At 42.4% G+C, this 14478-nt stretch overlaps 1 protein-coding gene across 5 annotated transcripts in view; it reads right to left on the reverse strand.

Moving 5' to 3' along the window:
- Nucleotides 1-14478, reverse strand: part of EXOC1 (exocyst complex component 1) — a 44981-nt gene that overhangs the window by 22601 nt on the left and 7902 nt on the right. For 3 of the 5 annotated variants that reach the window (XR_014175882.1, XM_081959444.1, XM_081959443.1), the window contains exons 5-10: nucleotides 12525-12712; nucleotides 11589-11816; nucleotides 7994-8126; nucleotides 5127-5236; nucleotides 2718-2771; nucleotides 680-829 (exon numbers count right to left, since the gene is read on the reverse strand). Coding sequence is in view for 4 of the 5 variants with exons in the window: in XM_081959444.1 (XP_081815570.1) it covers nucleotides 680-829; nucleotides 2718-2771; nucleotides 5127-5236; nucleotides 7994-8126; nucleotides 11589-11816; nucleotides 12525-12712 (863 nt within the window). In the remaining variant the exon portion in view is untranslated. The remainder of the gene's footprint in view (nucleotides 1-679; nucleotides 830-2717; nucleotides 2772-5126; nucleotides 5237-7993; nucleotides 8127-11588; nucleotides 11817-12524; nucleotides 12713-14478) is intronic. The other 2 variants (XM_081959446.1, XM_081959445.1) reach the window with 1 other exon arrangement.

Raw genomic sequence — 14478 nt, forward strand, 5'->3', positions numbered from 1 at the left:
AAGTATTCTCCGCCCGCCTCCTCCCCCCCCCATTTCTTTTCTCTCTTTTTTTTTCTACTTTTCCTTCTTTTTGCATTTGGAGTTTCTATTTTTCATCTCATTTTCTGATTTTGGTTTTTATTGTTACTGTGTTTCTCTTTAATAAAAAGTACTTTTATGCAAAAGAAGAACAAGAATGGCCAAGAAAAACTGCAGGCACCATAAGGAGAAAAAAAATGTTTTCTCTTAATATACAATCGTAAAAAGACCTTGTAAAGGAGAAGTAGCTTTCCCCAAATTCAAGCGCTGGCACATTCTGGGAAATAATCTGACATTGTGATCTAGAGCAGGGGTCTCCCAACCTCTGGGCTGCAGCCCGCTACTACTGGGCTGCAGCCCGCTACTACTTATTTGCAACTGGGCTGTGTGAGCGGCGGATCAGTGTACAACAGCTTGACTCTTGCAAGAGACAGGCCGGCCCACATGTGAATACATACGTGTATGCATGCACAGCCCGAGTCGTGCAAGTCGAGCTGCACGTGCATGCATGCAGCCGCCCACCGCTCACGTGGCCTGGTTCCCCTCTTCCCCTCCCCAGCCAGTGATCTGGACCGCTGATCGAGAGGTTGCAGATGTGAAAGATGTGTTTTGCAAGAGTGCCTTATTCCGTATCTTGATTTCGCCCTTTTGAGCGGCTTACCTTCGTCAGCCCTTCGTATTTCCCATAATCTGTGTTCTTTAACCACTCCATCAGTTTGGCATACCGGAGCAGGTCTCGGTGAAAAGGGTGATGATTTGGCAAGGTCAGCTCAGCGGAGTGCTGAGCAAGAGTGGAGCTCTGGTCGTGGCCCTTTGTGGAAGGAAGCAACAGAAGGAAGATGCTTGAATGAATTCTAGCGGTAAATCTGCCAAGCCAGACAGACTGCCATTTAATCATAGAGAAAAAGAGGCCGTGTTTGCCATTGGTTAGTTAGGCCTACCTGCTGTTCTGTGAAAAGCAATGACGACTGTAACGTTCAGAAACAACATAAAGGACAAAATAAACACTGGATTACAGATTAAGCACAAGGCATCCTTCTTATCAGGAGTTGCTCCTTCTACTGAAAAGTTCAAGGTGGCCCTTATGATTGGATTGATTAATATCAATATATACAAATATACAAGGGTTTCAAATATCTGTGAGGCAGAAATTAACCTTTATGTGCAATCTTTGCCTTGACTCATACTCTTCAATCTTGTCAAGGACAATTTTTAAGTAAAATTCATTACAGGTAGTCCTCGGTTTACGACAACAACTGAGCCCAAAATGGATGTTGCCGAATGAGACATTTGTTAAGGGAGTTTTGCCCCGTTTTATGACCTTTCTTGCCACAATTAAATAAACCACTTAACGTGGTTGTTAAGGGAAGCTGGTTTCCCCACTGACTTTGCTTGTCAGAAGGCCGCTAAAGGGGGAATCACATGACCCTGGGATGCTGCAACCGTCATAAATATGAACCAGTTGCCGAGCAGCTGAATTTGGATCATGTGACTATAGGGATGCTGCAATGGTCGTAAGGGTGAAAATCGGTCATAGGTCCTTTTTTTTCCAGCATCATTGTAACTTTGAAACGGTCACTAAATGAACTGTTGTAAGTCGAGGACTACCCGTGTAAGTGTTTGACAGGCAACTCCAGACAAGATGTTAACACAAAGGCAGTGCTAGTTAACGGACACCAATCATGTACATGTAAGCCTACACCGTTGACCAAATATTTTTCTACAGGGGAAAAAATAAGACCTTATCAATGTGATCCAACTTCTTCACTTTTGCTCGATAAAAATTAAAAAACCATTATCACTGTATCCTGGGCTTGATAAACGTGAATAGAAATTTGATTGACCCAACACTGGATATGTAGAATTTATATTTACTAGGATAGTCAGTTAATCTACATATTTACCTATAGATTGACAGATTTCCTGCTTTCTAGCTTAGTGACTTTGCCACCAGACCAAACTGGGTCTCCAAGGAGTTACTAGTTACTACCAGTATTATCACAACAGTCACTTTAATGGGAGCCTCGGCAACATGCTTTCAAAATTTCCATATTCCTTTTTGCCAAAATATTTGTCCACATTTGCTCTAGCAAACCTATTTCCCCAGAGTGGGTTCTTATGCAGTCAAAACTGAATAATCTATTCGCAACATGGAAGGCTTTGGGGGAAACCCATGATTTGCAAGAAAACAAATGAATTTTTTTTAAAAAAATCCTCAATTGGACAAAAGGCTGAAAGGAGTCAATGAGAACCAAGCACAAACCAGCTTCTAGAGTTGGGATAAGAAGGACCCTATATATAATTTAGTAATTGGGAAGAATTATCTAATGGGAGAAAATGTGCCTTTGGAAATGGAAATGATCCATTATGATAGAGCTAATAAACTAGTGCATCCATGTGTAATTCTCAAACAACACACTTTGATGCACTTTAAATACATTTCATATTAACCATATATATTAATTGTGGTCCATTTAAATTCAATATCTTCTCATCTAAGATATACTTCTTTACCAGGTGCTCAAAATGTGAAAGATTTAAAGAAGACGTAGCGGTCACAAAGACTTATTCTTCAACTCATAAGCCGAATTTTTCTATTTTAGAGAGGCAACACTGCAAGAAATAGTTAGGCTTAGCAAGCTTGTTTTAAAAAGAGGCCAAGTAGAATTCAAGCAGCCTGATTCAAACTCTATACTCACAGAAACTGAAAGATAGTAGGACCTGTTACTGAGACCCTTCTCCAGTTCAATAAACTATTTGGAGATAAAATACAGGGATAAAAAAACAGAGAGAACTGAATAGATTTGCCCAAACAACCCATCACAGAGCTTGAATGGTGAATGTAACACTTTAGGATGAATTGCTTTGGAATGAATTGTACAATTGCAGGGCCATCTGAAGATCACTATAAACTCACTTGTATATCTATACTAGCTGAATGCATATGCTCCGCTAAGAAACTATGTGATCGGGCTTGATAAATCAACACTTACCAGCTTGAAAATAAATGAGTAGTTACGATCGGCCTCTCCTCTCCCCTTCTCTCCCTCAGGCTTGCCCCATTGATCCTCTCCTATCCCCTTCTCTCCCTCAGTCTAACTCCTTAACTTCAGAGCGTTTTTCAGGTGGGGAGGGGGAGTAGAATATCTAAACTCCCAGCCCGCAGGCCAGATGAGTCACGGGCTGGCCATGCCCATGCCCAAGTGGCAGTTGGAGGGGATTTCTTTTCAGGTGAGGAGGAGGAGTAGAACTTCTAACTCCTTAGCATCAGAGCATGTTAATAATACTATAAGAAATACTAATGATCTGATGGCCATTTCGAAAAATCCTTTCTTAGTGAGCACCTAAAAGCCAAGAGGAACATACGAGCCAAATTTCAAGTTTGTAGGCTTTATGGTTCTGGAGATTCCATGATGATGCTTGAGTGGTATTTCACTTTTATATATATAGATATGTATATTATTTGTAATGACACACATTTCTGTTAACAAACAGAAGCATCTCTTTAACCATCAGAATAATGTATATAAATAATCCAGGAAAGTAGTTTCTCTTTAAAAAATAGGGTATTGTTTTACATTTTTGCATCATCACAATATGATTTCCATCGGTTTCCTTTACTAAGTATTCTAAATGCCAAACTAAGGAAAAATCTGGAAAGTCAAATGGAAAAGACAAATTTGGAACTGAGTTGCTAGTAATACTATGCGTTGTGTCCTACAACAGCGGCTCCCAACATTTTGGTCACCAGGGACCAGTTCCTTGGAGAGTGGTTTTCCGTGGACCAGAGGGGGCGTGGCTTCGTGTGCTGCCTTACATCTCGTGGATGTGGCCTTTCTTGTTTGCGCGGCCCTATTTCTGGCATGCCGCGGACTGGTGCCAGTATTGGGCCTGGGGTTTGGGGAGCTCTACCCTACAAGGCTGAATCTGGAAAGGATATTCACAATTGGAATGTTATGTTTTTTGGTTTGGTCCAGCTCTTTGAAGAGTGTTTCTCAACCTTCACATGCTGGCTGGAGAATTTGGGAAATCAAAGTCCACACATCTTAAAGCAATCACGATTGAAGAACACTGGCTCAGATATTTGGGCCATGGATATAGCCTTTTAATACAATGAAATTTCATGTTCATGTATGCCAATTAGGGTACATTCAAAGTGACAATGAAGTTATTCTATTCTATTCATACTGTGGATTGTTTATTTTCTCATTTATTCTAGAATGCTAGACATACCTCCAAAGTAAATCTCTTTTAGATGGCAATATATCATTCCATGTGACTATACTAATCACTACCTTTACAGAACATTTTACTATCGTGGAGCAAAATGCATAAGATAAACGCTATTCTAGTCAACCTTAATGCTATTGTACAATAAAGTGTCTTCTTGGGTTTGACTCAACACCCACCTTGATTCTATCAAAGCCTCACAATTAATACATTTTTTTCCATATGATATAATTATAAAACATTTTTGCTACAAAAGAGATTCCATTATTTTCTTGTTAACCGTTGCCAAATTTCCAGTATGTTTATAAAGCTGCCTGAATTAATGCCAATTTCTGTATTTTTTTTTTTTAAGAATTGGATGCTAGATTTCCCGCATTTTTTAAAAAAACCAGGCAATGTCTGTTCATTTAGATTAGGGATCGGCAACCTTAAACACTCAAAGAGCCATGAAGGTACTAACTGGAAGGCTCCCGTTCAATTCTGAAGCAGACCGGAAGTCCGGTTCCCCCACCATAGAGTCTCCTCCTAGCACGGCATCCTTTTTCCTCTACCTGTCCTAACCGAAAGCTCTATCAATTGTTGAGCCAACCGGTGACAGGGAGCCACAGCAGAGGGATGAAAGAGCCACATGTGGCTCCAGAGCCACAGGTTGCTGACCCCTGGTATAGATGCACACTGCAAATCAATTGATTTTACATAAAGGGTACTCTGGCAACTGGAATGATTAATTCCATTTTGTTTTCTATTTCAAATTTCGTTATGGAGAAGCGTGCAAGAAGATGGTTAAAAAACAGCTTTTACCAGGACAGACTTTCTTGGAAACTCTGAAAACGGAAGTGATAAACCAACTACAAAGTGAGAAAAGAGAAAAGCAGCACCTGTTGAACGAAGACATTGTTGAGGTGGCTGGCTAGTCTTCGGGCAAACAGCTCACGCAGGTCACTAAATCGCTGCTGCTGTTGATTAACCGCATGAAGCAATTCATGTCCTAAAATCAGAAGATGGAAAGAGGTTTTGAACCATTACAGGTGTGTCCTTCTGCGAGGGAGACGAGCTATTTCAAGATGTGATAAATAAATAAAATAGTTCAGGACAAGTAGTATCTATTGGTCTCCTCTATTGGCAAGTCTACAGGGAAACTGCAGAACTTTAATTACTCCTCCTTCTGAATAATATTATTGGTTTTACAATCCAATTTCCTCGATTTATATATGGCCACTCATACAAATTGCAGATACAATCCTAGGTGGCTAACAATATATGAAAAATCATGAAAACCTCCAAAGGTCACTGAGAACAAACTGTTCTGACCTAAGCTTCCCAAGAGCAGGAAGCAAACTCCTTGTTCCGACAAAAAACCCTTTTATAAAATTTACTGTGACTTCTGCTCATTCACATCCAGCAAAGTCTTTCAAGGGAGGAGTTACAGTCACAGACCTTATCTGGCTTGGAGAGCTGCCAGGCCGATATCTGCAGAACTTGGCAAGGAGTCTCGGAGAATCTCGAACCAATTAAGCGAACTAATAGTCTCCTGCAAACTCCACTCCTCTTTTATTTCCTCTGGGAGGGGCTATTCATCATCCACCTGTGGCCTTACTCCCAAGTCGACCCCTGTTCTTTAGCTGTTCCCTTCGCCTGGCAACTCTGCGCATGCGCACACTGGGAACAGGCTCCAACTGTTCGTCTGTCTCACTGATGTCTGACTCTGAAGGCAGTTGATAACCAGCATACGGCCCTGGCCCCCTCTCTGCCTCTGACACAGAGCCCTCATCAGAGCCTTCCCCAGATTCCAGGACTGGCCCATCTTCCTCCCCAACCTCCTCACTGTCTGAATCTGCTGCCAGCTCTGCTGGCCGCTGGCAGGCCACAACACAAACACAATAAGCATTTGACTATGGTAACATCTCACATGGCCCTTTAATATCCCATCCCCATTTTCTGGAGGACATCCAAGTCTTCAGTACTTGGTGAAAGACCAGCAGAGTCAGGGCCAACCTAGTGTTGGAGGAATGGTGATCTAGAGCAGTGTTTCTCAACCTTGGCCACTTGAAGATGTCCGGACTTCAATTCCCAGAATTCCCCAGCCAGCATTCGCTGGCTGGGGAATTCTGGGAGTTGAAGTCCGGACATCTTCAAGTGGCCAAGGTTGGAAAACACTGATCTAGAGGACCAGCGCTAAGACAGAAAAGGCCTACTGGTCTTCAAGGGCCAAACCATATACCGTATTTTTCGGAGTATAAAATGCACCGGAGTATAAGATGCACCAAGGTTTTCAACAGGCGAATTAAAAAAAAAAAGTTTTTTACTCTGCAAACCTCTCCAACACAGCCCATTTTTTTGTGGAAAAGGCCTGTTTTTTTTTCAAAAAAAAGAAAGACAAGAATAGCCTTTAGGGGGCTTGCAGAGTGCTTCTGGGGGGTGCCCCCCCAAACGAGCAAAAAACGGCCCGTTTTTTGTCAAAATAAATTGTACACATAGCGTTTAGGAGGCTTATAGAGTACTCCTGGGGGCAAAATTGAGCAAAATAAGGTCCATTTTTCACTCATTTCTGCCTTCCCCAGCCCCCAGGAGCTCTTTGAAAGCCTTCTACGGGCTCTGCACGGCCATTTTGTGAAGGGGGCGGGCTTTCAGGAGGCAAAAAATGCTGTATTCGTTGTATAAGACGTGCCCAGTTGTTCAGCCTCTTTTTTTGTGGGAAAAAGATGCGTCTTATACTCCGAAAAATACGGTATATATCAGCCTTTCTAGTAGACCAGACAGGACCAGGAAACCAACTCCACAGAAAGACTGACAGTGAGAACAACTAATCAGTGGAATGGCTTTCCTCCAGAAGTCAAGGGTGCTCCGTCCCTGGAAGTTTTTAAGAACAGACTGGACAGCCATGTGTCCAAAATTGTATAGGGCCTCCTGCTTGAGCAGGGGTTTGGAGAAGAACTCCAAGAACCCTATTATTCTATGTTCTAAGAATACTTGCCAATACTTGCAAGAGTGGCAATAGTAACAGAATCTGGCAAATCTGATTGTGCTGCCCCACCTCATGAATTAAGCAAATACCTCCCCGAGTCACCTGCAAATGTTATCTTGCTCTGGATTTTAAAAATGCTTCAACCCCTTGTGCCTAGGTCAGAGTCGGGGAACTATGGCCCCTTGATGACCTGTGGACTTCAACTCCCAGAATTCCTGAGCCATGCTGGCTCAGGAATTCTGGGAGTTGAAGTCCACAGGTCATCAAGGAGCCATAGTTCCCCACCCCTAGCCTAGGCAATGGATCCTACATATTGTGGTCAAGATGATCTTCCTTTCTCTGTAAAATATGCAGAACTTCTGCTATCAGACACTAATCCAGAGGCCACATATAACATAGTCAGGTTCTGCCTGATTCCACATAAAATAAGACACAAAAGCAACTGAACCTCCCTGACTATTATAATAGGCTAAATATGGCTTATTCCTAAAATAATAAATTGAGGACAAACTTACCTTTTTCTAACCCAAATCACTCATATTTAAGTGAAACCTTTTATCCTTAACATTTATTGTAGTTCAAACAAAAATTATACTGACTGTCACTTATAGTTCCATCTTTAAGCCTTTTTTTCTTTACTTTATTTGGTATAACTATAACAAAGATTGATCTGATTCTAGTTGTTGTTTTTTTGAGAACTTAAAAGAAAGCAAGGCATTTCAATCAGAGGATCTGGTCACAATATACACAGCTGTTGCCGTTGTCTTTTTTAATGCCTACCTGGCTGAAGAGCTACATTCATGCATTGCAAAAGTGCATCTGCTGCATTTGTGCAGGCCTCAATGCCGCGGGAAGAGGAGAGGTCTCCTTCCTGGAGGGCCTTGATGTGACCTTTGGCCAAGTCCATGTGGTTCTGCAACAAGAGGGGAGCCCAACTCTCAAGCCCAAACTTTACAACTTTTCTTAGTTATAAAAACAAGCCCAATTATTCTTTTTGCCACATGTTTTAGTAAGACCATTTCAATCACGGTTCCTCAAACCAGTGGTGGGTTGCAGGTGGTACGCCCCATTACCCGCGTACCGGTGCCTGTCGGAAGCAGCAGCCACCGTACCAGAGCCCGCCCGCCCTTTTTCCTTATCTGTATTTGAAAGAAACGGGCCATCTGCGCATGCAGGAGCAGCGTATGGTGCCTTTGCGATGCTCCGCGGAGCAGCTGGAGCATTGCGGGCGGTAGTTGCCCATGCGTGTGCAGCGCGCGTCCCCGTGGTGCACGCTCGGCTCTTGTTGCAGCGTACCGGTTGCAACGGGAGCCGAAACCCATCACTGCCTCAAACTATCTCCTTCCAGATATTCTCCTGAATTACAACTGGTCTCCCAAATTTTACCAAAAGAATCTCAAGGATTTGTGAAGACATATTAAGAGAGCCAATCTGGTCTCGTGGTTAAGGCACCAGGGTAGAAAATGGGAGAATGTGAGCTCAAGTTCCACCTTAACTTGAAAGGCAGCTGGTTGACCTTGGGCCGGTCAGTCTCTCAGCCCAATTCACCTCACAGGGTTGTTGTTGAGGAGAAAATAGGAGGAAGTGGTACGTTGGATATGTTTGCTGCCTTGAGTTCTTTTTATAAAAATAATAAAGGCAGGATACAACAAACAAACAAATGGATTTGCCTGTCAAGGTAGCTCTACTACATCATCGCATCAGCTAATTTTTAATGCATGCATAGTTTATCTCACTCTACCTAATACTGCAGTTTATCTGTTTTTCACCTTTTTAAAATATATGTATATATTCTGCATTTTCTTCTTTTTATGACTGTGAATTGCCTTGCTTTAGGGTGGCGTCAGGGCGACTGAATGGAGCTGAGCATTTTTCTGGCCGGATGCTCTTTCTGACATCTACGCAGAGTTCACAATATTTTTCTCTTTGCTCTCAAATAAGCACCTATTGCTGCCTAGGATTGAACTCTTAACCTTCCAAGTAGAAGGCGAGCATCTTCACCTCTAAGCCACTGCGCCGCTCAGATTTATATACATATTAGTTCTTATATCTTAATTATAGGTGGACTGGGCTGTCCAAACCCTTTGATATACTGATCTAGTTCTTCTGAAATTGTCTTTTACTCTTGTAGAAGTAAAAGGGTATTTTAGAACACTCCTGTTCTGACTTAGGCTTCCCCAGCAGCATGAAGCCAAGTCTTCATCCCAATAAACCCCTTTTATTTAATTTACAGTGAATTCCTCTCCAGCAAAGTCTTTCCTCTCCCACAGTCTTTCAAGATAGTTCACAATTCCCGACCTTTATCAGGCTTGGAGAGTGGCCAGGCCAATATCTTTCAGACGCAGCAATACTTGGCAAGAATTCAGGAATGAACTAATTGTCTCCTGCAAACTCCCCTCCCCTTTCGCTCCTCTTTTATTTCCTCTGGGAGGGGCCATTCACCATCCACCTTACTCCCAAGTCGACCCTTGCTCCTTAGCTGTTCCCTTCATCTGGCAACTCTGCGCATGCACACACTAAGAACAGGCTTCAGCTGTTCGTGTGCCTCACGGATACCTGACTCCGAAGGCAGCCGATAACTGTCAGACGGCCCTGGCCCCATCTCTGCCTCTGATGCAGAGCACTCGTAAGAGCCTTCCCCAGACTCCAGGACTGGCCCATGTTCCTCCCCAACCTCCTCACTATTCGAATCTGCTGCCCATTGGTGGGGAAGGGAACTTGTAGAAAGAGAAGGCTGGGAAATGTGAGTGGAAGGAGAATTCTGATGGAAACTCAAGCCTCACCTCTCTAGAAGCCTCTTTCTATTAATATGCATTTTGTGCCCCGAAAAGCAAGGACTGACAGTGAACAGATGAATTATAAATTAACAGTTATCAGAAACCATATGCAGTTACTCTACCATACTCTTTAACAAATCTATTTACAACTTGTTATATAATAAAAGTTAGAAATAATAGAAAATACTTGTCGCTCGGGTTTTATATTTTGGCAGTGATTTGTTCTCCAAGCTTGTTTCAATTTAGTTTCTGAACATTTTGTTACCAGACTATATAACAGCAGCATGATGATGTTACCTAGCCTGGTAATGAAACATTCAGAAACTGAATTGAAATAGGCTTGGAGAACAAATCTCTGCCAAAATAATAAAAGTTAATTTGAGCTTTGGTTTAAACCAGGGGTGTCCAAACTTGGGAACTTTAAGACTTGTAGACTTCAACTCCCAGAATTCCCCAGCCAGGAGTTGAAGTCCACAAGCCTTAAAGTTCCCAAGTTTGGACACCCCTGGTTTAAACATTAAAAATGTGCTGTTCTGTATTTTACCTCCCCTCGGCTTATCATGACATCTGAAAAATACAGCCAAAGCTCAAAAAAGATTTTCAAATCAGAAAAGGCTGACATGGCGGGAACAAATCTAATAAACACTATTGTGGCATCTTTAGATCACAGGTACTCCTTAACTTCTGACCACAACCGAGCCCAAAATTTCTGTTGCGAAGGGAGAAGTTTGTTAAGTGAGTTTTGCCCCTTTTCTGGCCACATTTGTTAAGTGGACCACTGTAGTGGTCAAATTTGTATCACAGTTGCTAAGTGAATCTGGCTTCCCCCTTGACTTTGCTTGTCAGAAGGTCGCAAAAGGGGATCATATTGCAGGGGTGGGCTTCAAAAATTTCAGCAACGGGTTCTCTGCCCGGTTGCTGGGTGGGCGTGGCCATGGTGGGCGTCGCCTAGTCAGCCTCCTGCACCACGACGGGAAGGGGGGCATTGTCGCCTTCCCCAGGCTCCGCAGGCTTTCCTTGAGGCTCTGGGAGGGCGAAAACTGCCTTCCCCGGGCTCCAGAGGCCAGGTTCCCCCCCCCCCCCGAGCCTCTGCACGGGCCCTGCACTTACCTCGCATCCAAAACCGGTCACATGGAGACTTCTGGGAAGGGAGGGGTCGGATGGGAGGAGTGGGGGGGAAGGGAGGAGAGGGGCCAGCCAGGGGTGGGATTTGGAGGTTCTCCGAACCGGCCTAAGGTTAGCTACAGGTTCTCCCAAACCCGGGCGAACCCGTAGCAGCCCACCCCCTGATCACATGACTCCAGGACACTGTAACTATTATGAATCAGTTGAATCAGTTGTCAAGCATCTGGATGTAAATCATGTGACCATGGGGATACTGCAACGACCGTAAGTGGGAAGAAGGGTCATAAGTCACTTTTTTCAGCGCCGTTGTAACTTGGAAAGGTCACTAAGTGAACTGTGATAAGTCAAGCACTACCTGTAGTAGCTTTATGTTTTGATTCTGATGAACAAGCAAACCCATAATCCTTAAAACTGCACCACTCCAAATATTTTGTATGGATGACACGTGGAATTAAGAATATTTAAATGCTTACAACAAGGAACTCTATCTCTGACAGCAGTTTCAGATTGTTTGTGTTGCTAAGATGAATTAGATGGTTGCTTTCTGAAATCTGATCCATTTGTTCTTTTACGCTCCGGAGCATGTCTTCGTAACTGCTCAGCTTCAATTCAATTTGGTCCACCTCTTTTAGGGCCTCATCCAGCAATTTCATCAAAATGTTCACCTGTTTCTCAGAGGCCATAATTGACTGGATGTTTGCCTATAAAAGCAAGCAGCAAAAATTAACCAATCGTCAAACTGGAATTAAAGACAAAAGGCAACTGCAACGGCAACTATTGGCAGCTGGACTTCGATTTTATTTCTTTATTTGGAAATTTTGATATTGCCACCTACTCGCTCACAGTGACTCAAGGTAGCTTAAACCAGGGGTCTCCAACCTTGGCAACTTTAAGACTTGTGGACTTCAACTCCCAGAATTCCATAGCCAGCTTAGTAAAATTTAGCAAAGCTGGCTGAGGAATTCTGGGAGTTGAAGTTCACAAGTCTTAAAGTTGCCAAGGTTGGAGACCCCTGGCTTAAAAGACAATGCAAAAGAATAGAATAGAATTCTTTCTTGGTCAAGTGTGATTGGACACACAAGGAATTTGTCTTTGGTGCATATGCTCTCAGTGTATGTAAGAGAATAAAATACATTCATCAAGAATAAAAAGATACAACACTTAGTAATAGTCAAGGTTACTAATAAGCTATCAAGTCATACTAGGAAACAAAAACAATATAAATTGAAAGATACAAGCAACATGGTTATAGTCATAAGTGGGGAGAGATAGATACTAGGAAGGAAGAGAAGAAGAATAGTAAAACATTATTAGTAAATTATTGAGAGTGTTGTGGGAATTCATTGTTAAGCAGAGTGAAATACTAAAGTAATAACCCCCATATCATTGGTACAAAAGAAGAGCCTTACCCCATCAAGAACTTGTAGCTCTCTAGACAACTTATCTGCAAAAGCTTCTGCATTAGAGATAGCATATTCACAGCCTTCCATCATTATTTCAATATCTTGCTCTTCTCTAGCGTTTAATTCTTGATATTCATCCACTGCCTCTTCATCTGTTCCTGCCACATTCTGATTTTCACCACTGGGAACAGATTCTAAAGAGGAAGGTAAAAGAGGAGGTCATGATTTATGAAAAATGGATACAGCTGCACTGGCCATCATAATCATTCTGGATAATTCTAATTCTCTTTTAAACAAAAAGAAATACTCATGTAATATAAGCTTCACTGTAAGTCAAACACACTAAATAAGTTCTTTAATCCAACATCATGTAGCATAAAGATATTCTGCTTAAATTTCACCTATGTTCTAAATCTGTTAGAGCTATTAATAAATTGAAATTTTACAATGCTCTACGATTTTTAACCAAATTGCAAAAAATATCTATTCCTCTTGTTTCAACAAGAGAAAGATAGATATTATCGACAATGAAAACTTAGAAAAATCTGTGATATTTCCTTCAGTTGATAACAGTATCAAAATTTAGAGTGGTAATGGTGGAAACCATTTATACTAGAAACAATAAAAAAAGCAATAACAAGGATGCGCAGCAACATTCAGTGACAATAATAAAATAACATTTCTCTGCAGCGCCTTCTTTCAGACAGTTATTTTAATCTGCACGTTATTAAAATATAGCTCATAAATTCATACTTCTCATAATTAAGGAAGCATAATAGCTAATTTTGGAACCTATCCTGTTTTTTGTTTAAATTTAATATTGAGGAAAAATTAGGCCAATAATCATGCCTTATTATTCCTGCTTCTTCTTGATATATCCCTGTGATGGCGAACCTATCGCACGCGTACCAGAGGTGGCATGCAGAGCCCTCTCTGTGGGCACATGTGCCGTTGCCAGTTGCTGTTCTGGTTTTCCAGCCAGTGGTCTTTGCGGGTGCTGGAGCGCCAGAAAACAGCCCGAAAAAGGTCCGAAAAACGGCCTGAAAAAGGCCAAAAGACAGACATACATGCGCCAGCCAGCCAGCCTTTGGGTTTCTGATGCTCTGGCGCATGTGAAGAACAGCTGGCCCGCACGCATGCATGTACCGGAAACCCAAAGACAAGCTGGCCAGCACGCACATGCGCACCAGCCAGCTAGTCGTGTTTCTGGCACTCCGGCGCACACACATGCGCAAGCATGCACGGGCATTCCAGTTTGGGCACTCGGTATCAGAAAGGTTCTCCATCACTGATATATCCTGATTTAGCAACAATCTTTCAGACACTAGGTCAAATCTAGCTTCATAATTACTTATAGTTATGAGTCATTTTTAAGGCGCATGGATTAATTATCCATTTAAAGTATACTTTTTAATCCCACGCTCTGAAACATAGTGTATACATCAGTCTCTTTAGGGAAAAATCTTTCAGCTTGACCCTCATTAGTTCTCCCAAAAATAAAGGGGTGGAAGAGTTGCACACAGATCTGCTACTGTTTGTGTAACATCTTTGTGAGAACTAGGGAGGGTCATTCCTGAGAATGCCTACTGGGGGAAATGCTGACTGGGGAATTCTGGGAGTTGAAATCCACACTTCTTAAAGTTTGAAAAGCCCTGTTCCAGATTTACTGCCTCTCCAAGTTTGCATTTGTTGTCCCACTTTTCACGCTGCCCCTTTTAGGAAAGACTCGGAAGGGTTCAAATGTAACTTTTCTAGCTTTCATTTACTAAAGGTATTTCTCATGTATCACTGTTGCTTTTCTTTCTCATTGCACTGTCTGTCCCTTTGCCCTAGTGGTGGATTTCGGATCCCGCTGCAACCAAGATATGGTGCAATGAGGCCCAGTGTCCACCACATGAACGTGTGCAGAGTGAGCATGCGTCCAGCCATATGCGCCGTGCGCGAAAGCGCCAAAAAGTTC

Source organism: Natrix helvetica (assembly GCF_964273705.1).
Source record: "Natrix helvetica genome assembly, chromosome: 7".
Taxonomy (NCBI): Eukaryota; Metazoa; Chordata; class Lepidosauria; order Squamata; family Natricidae; genus Natrix; species Natrix helvetica.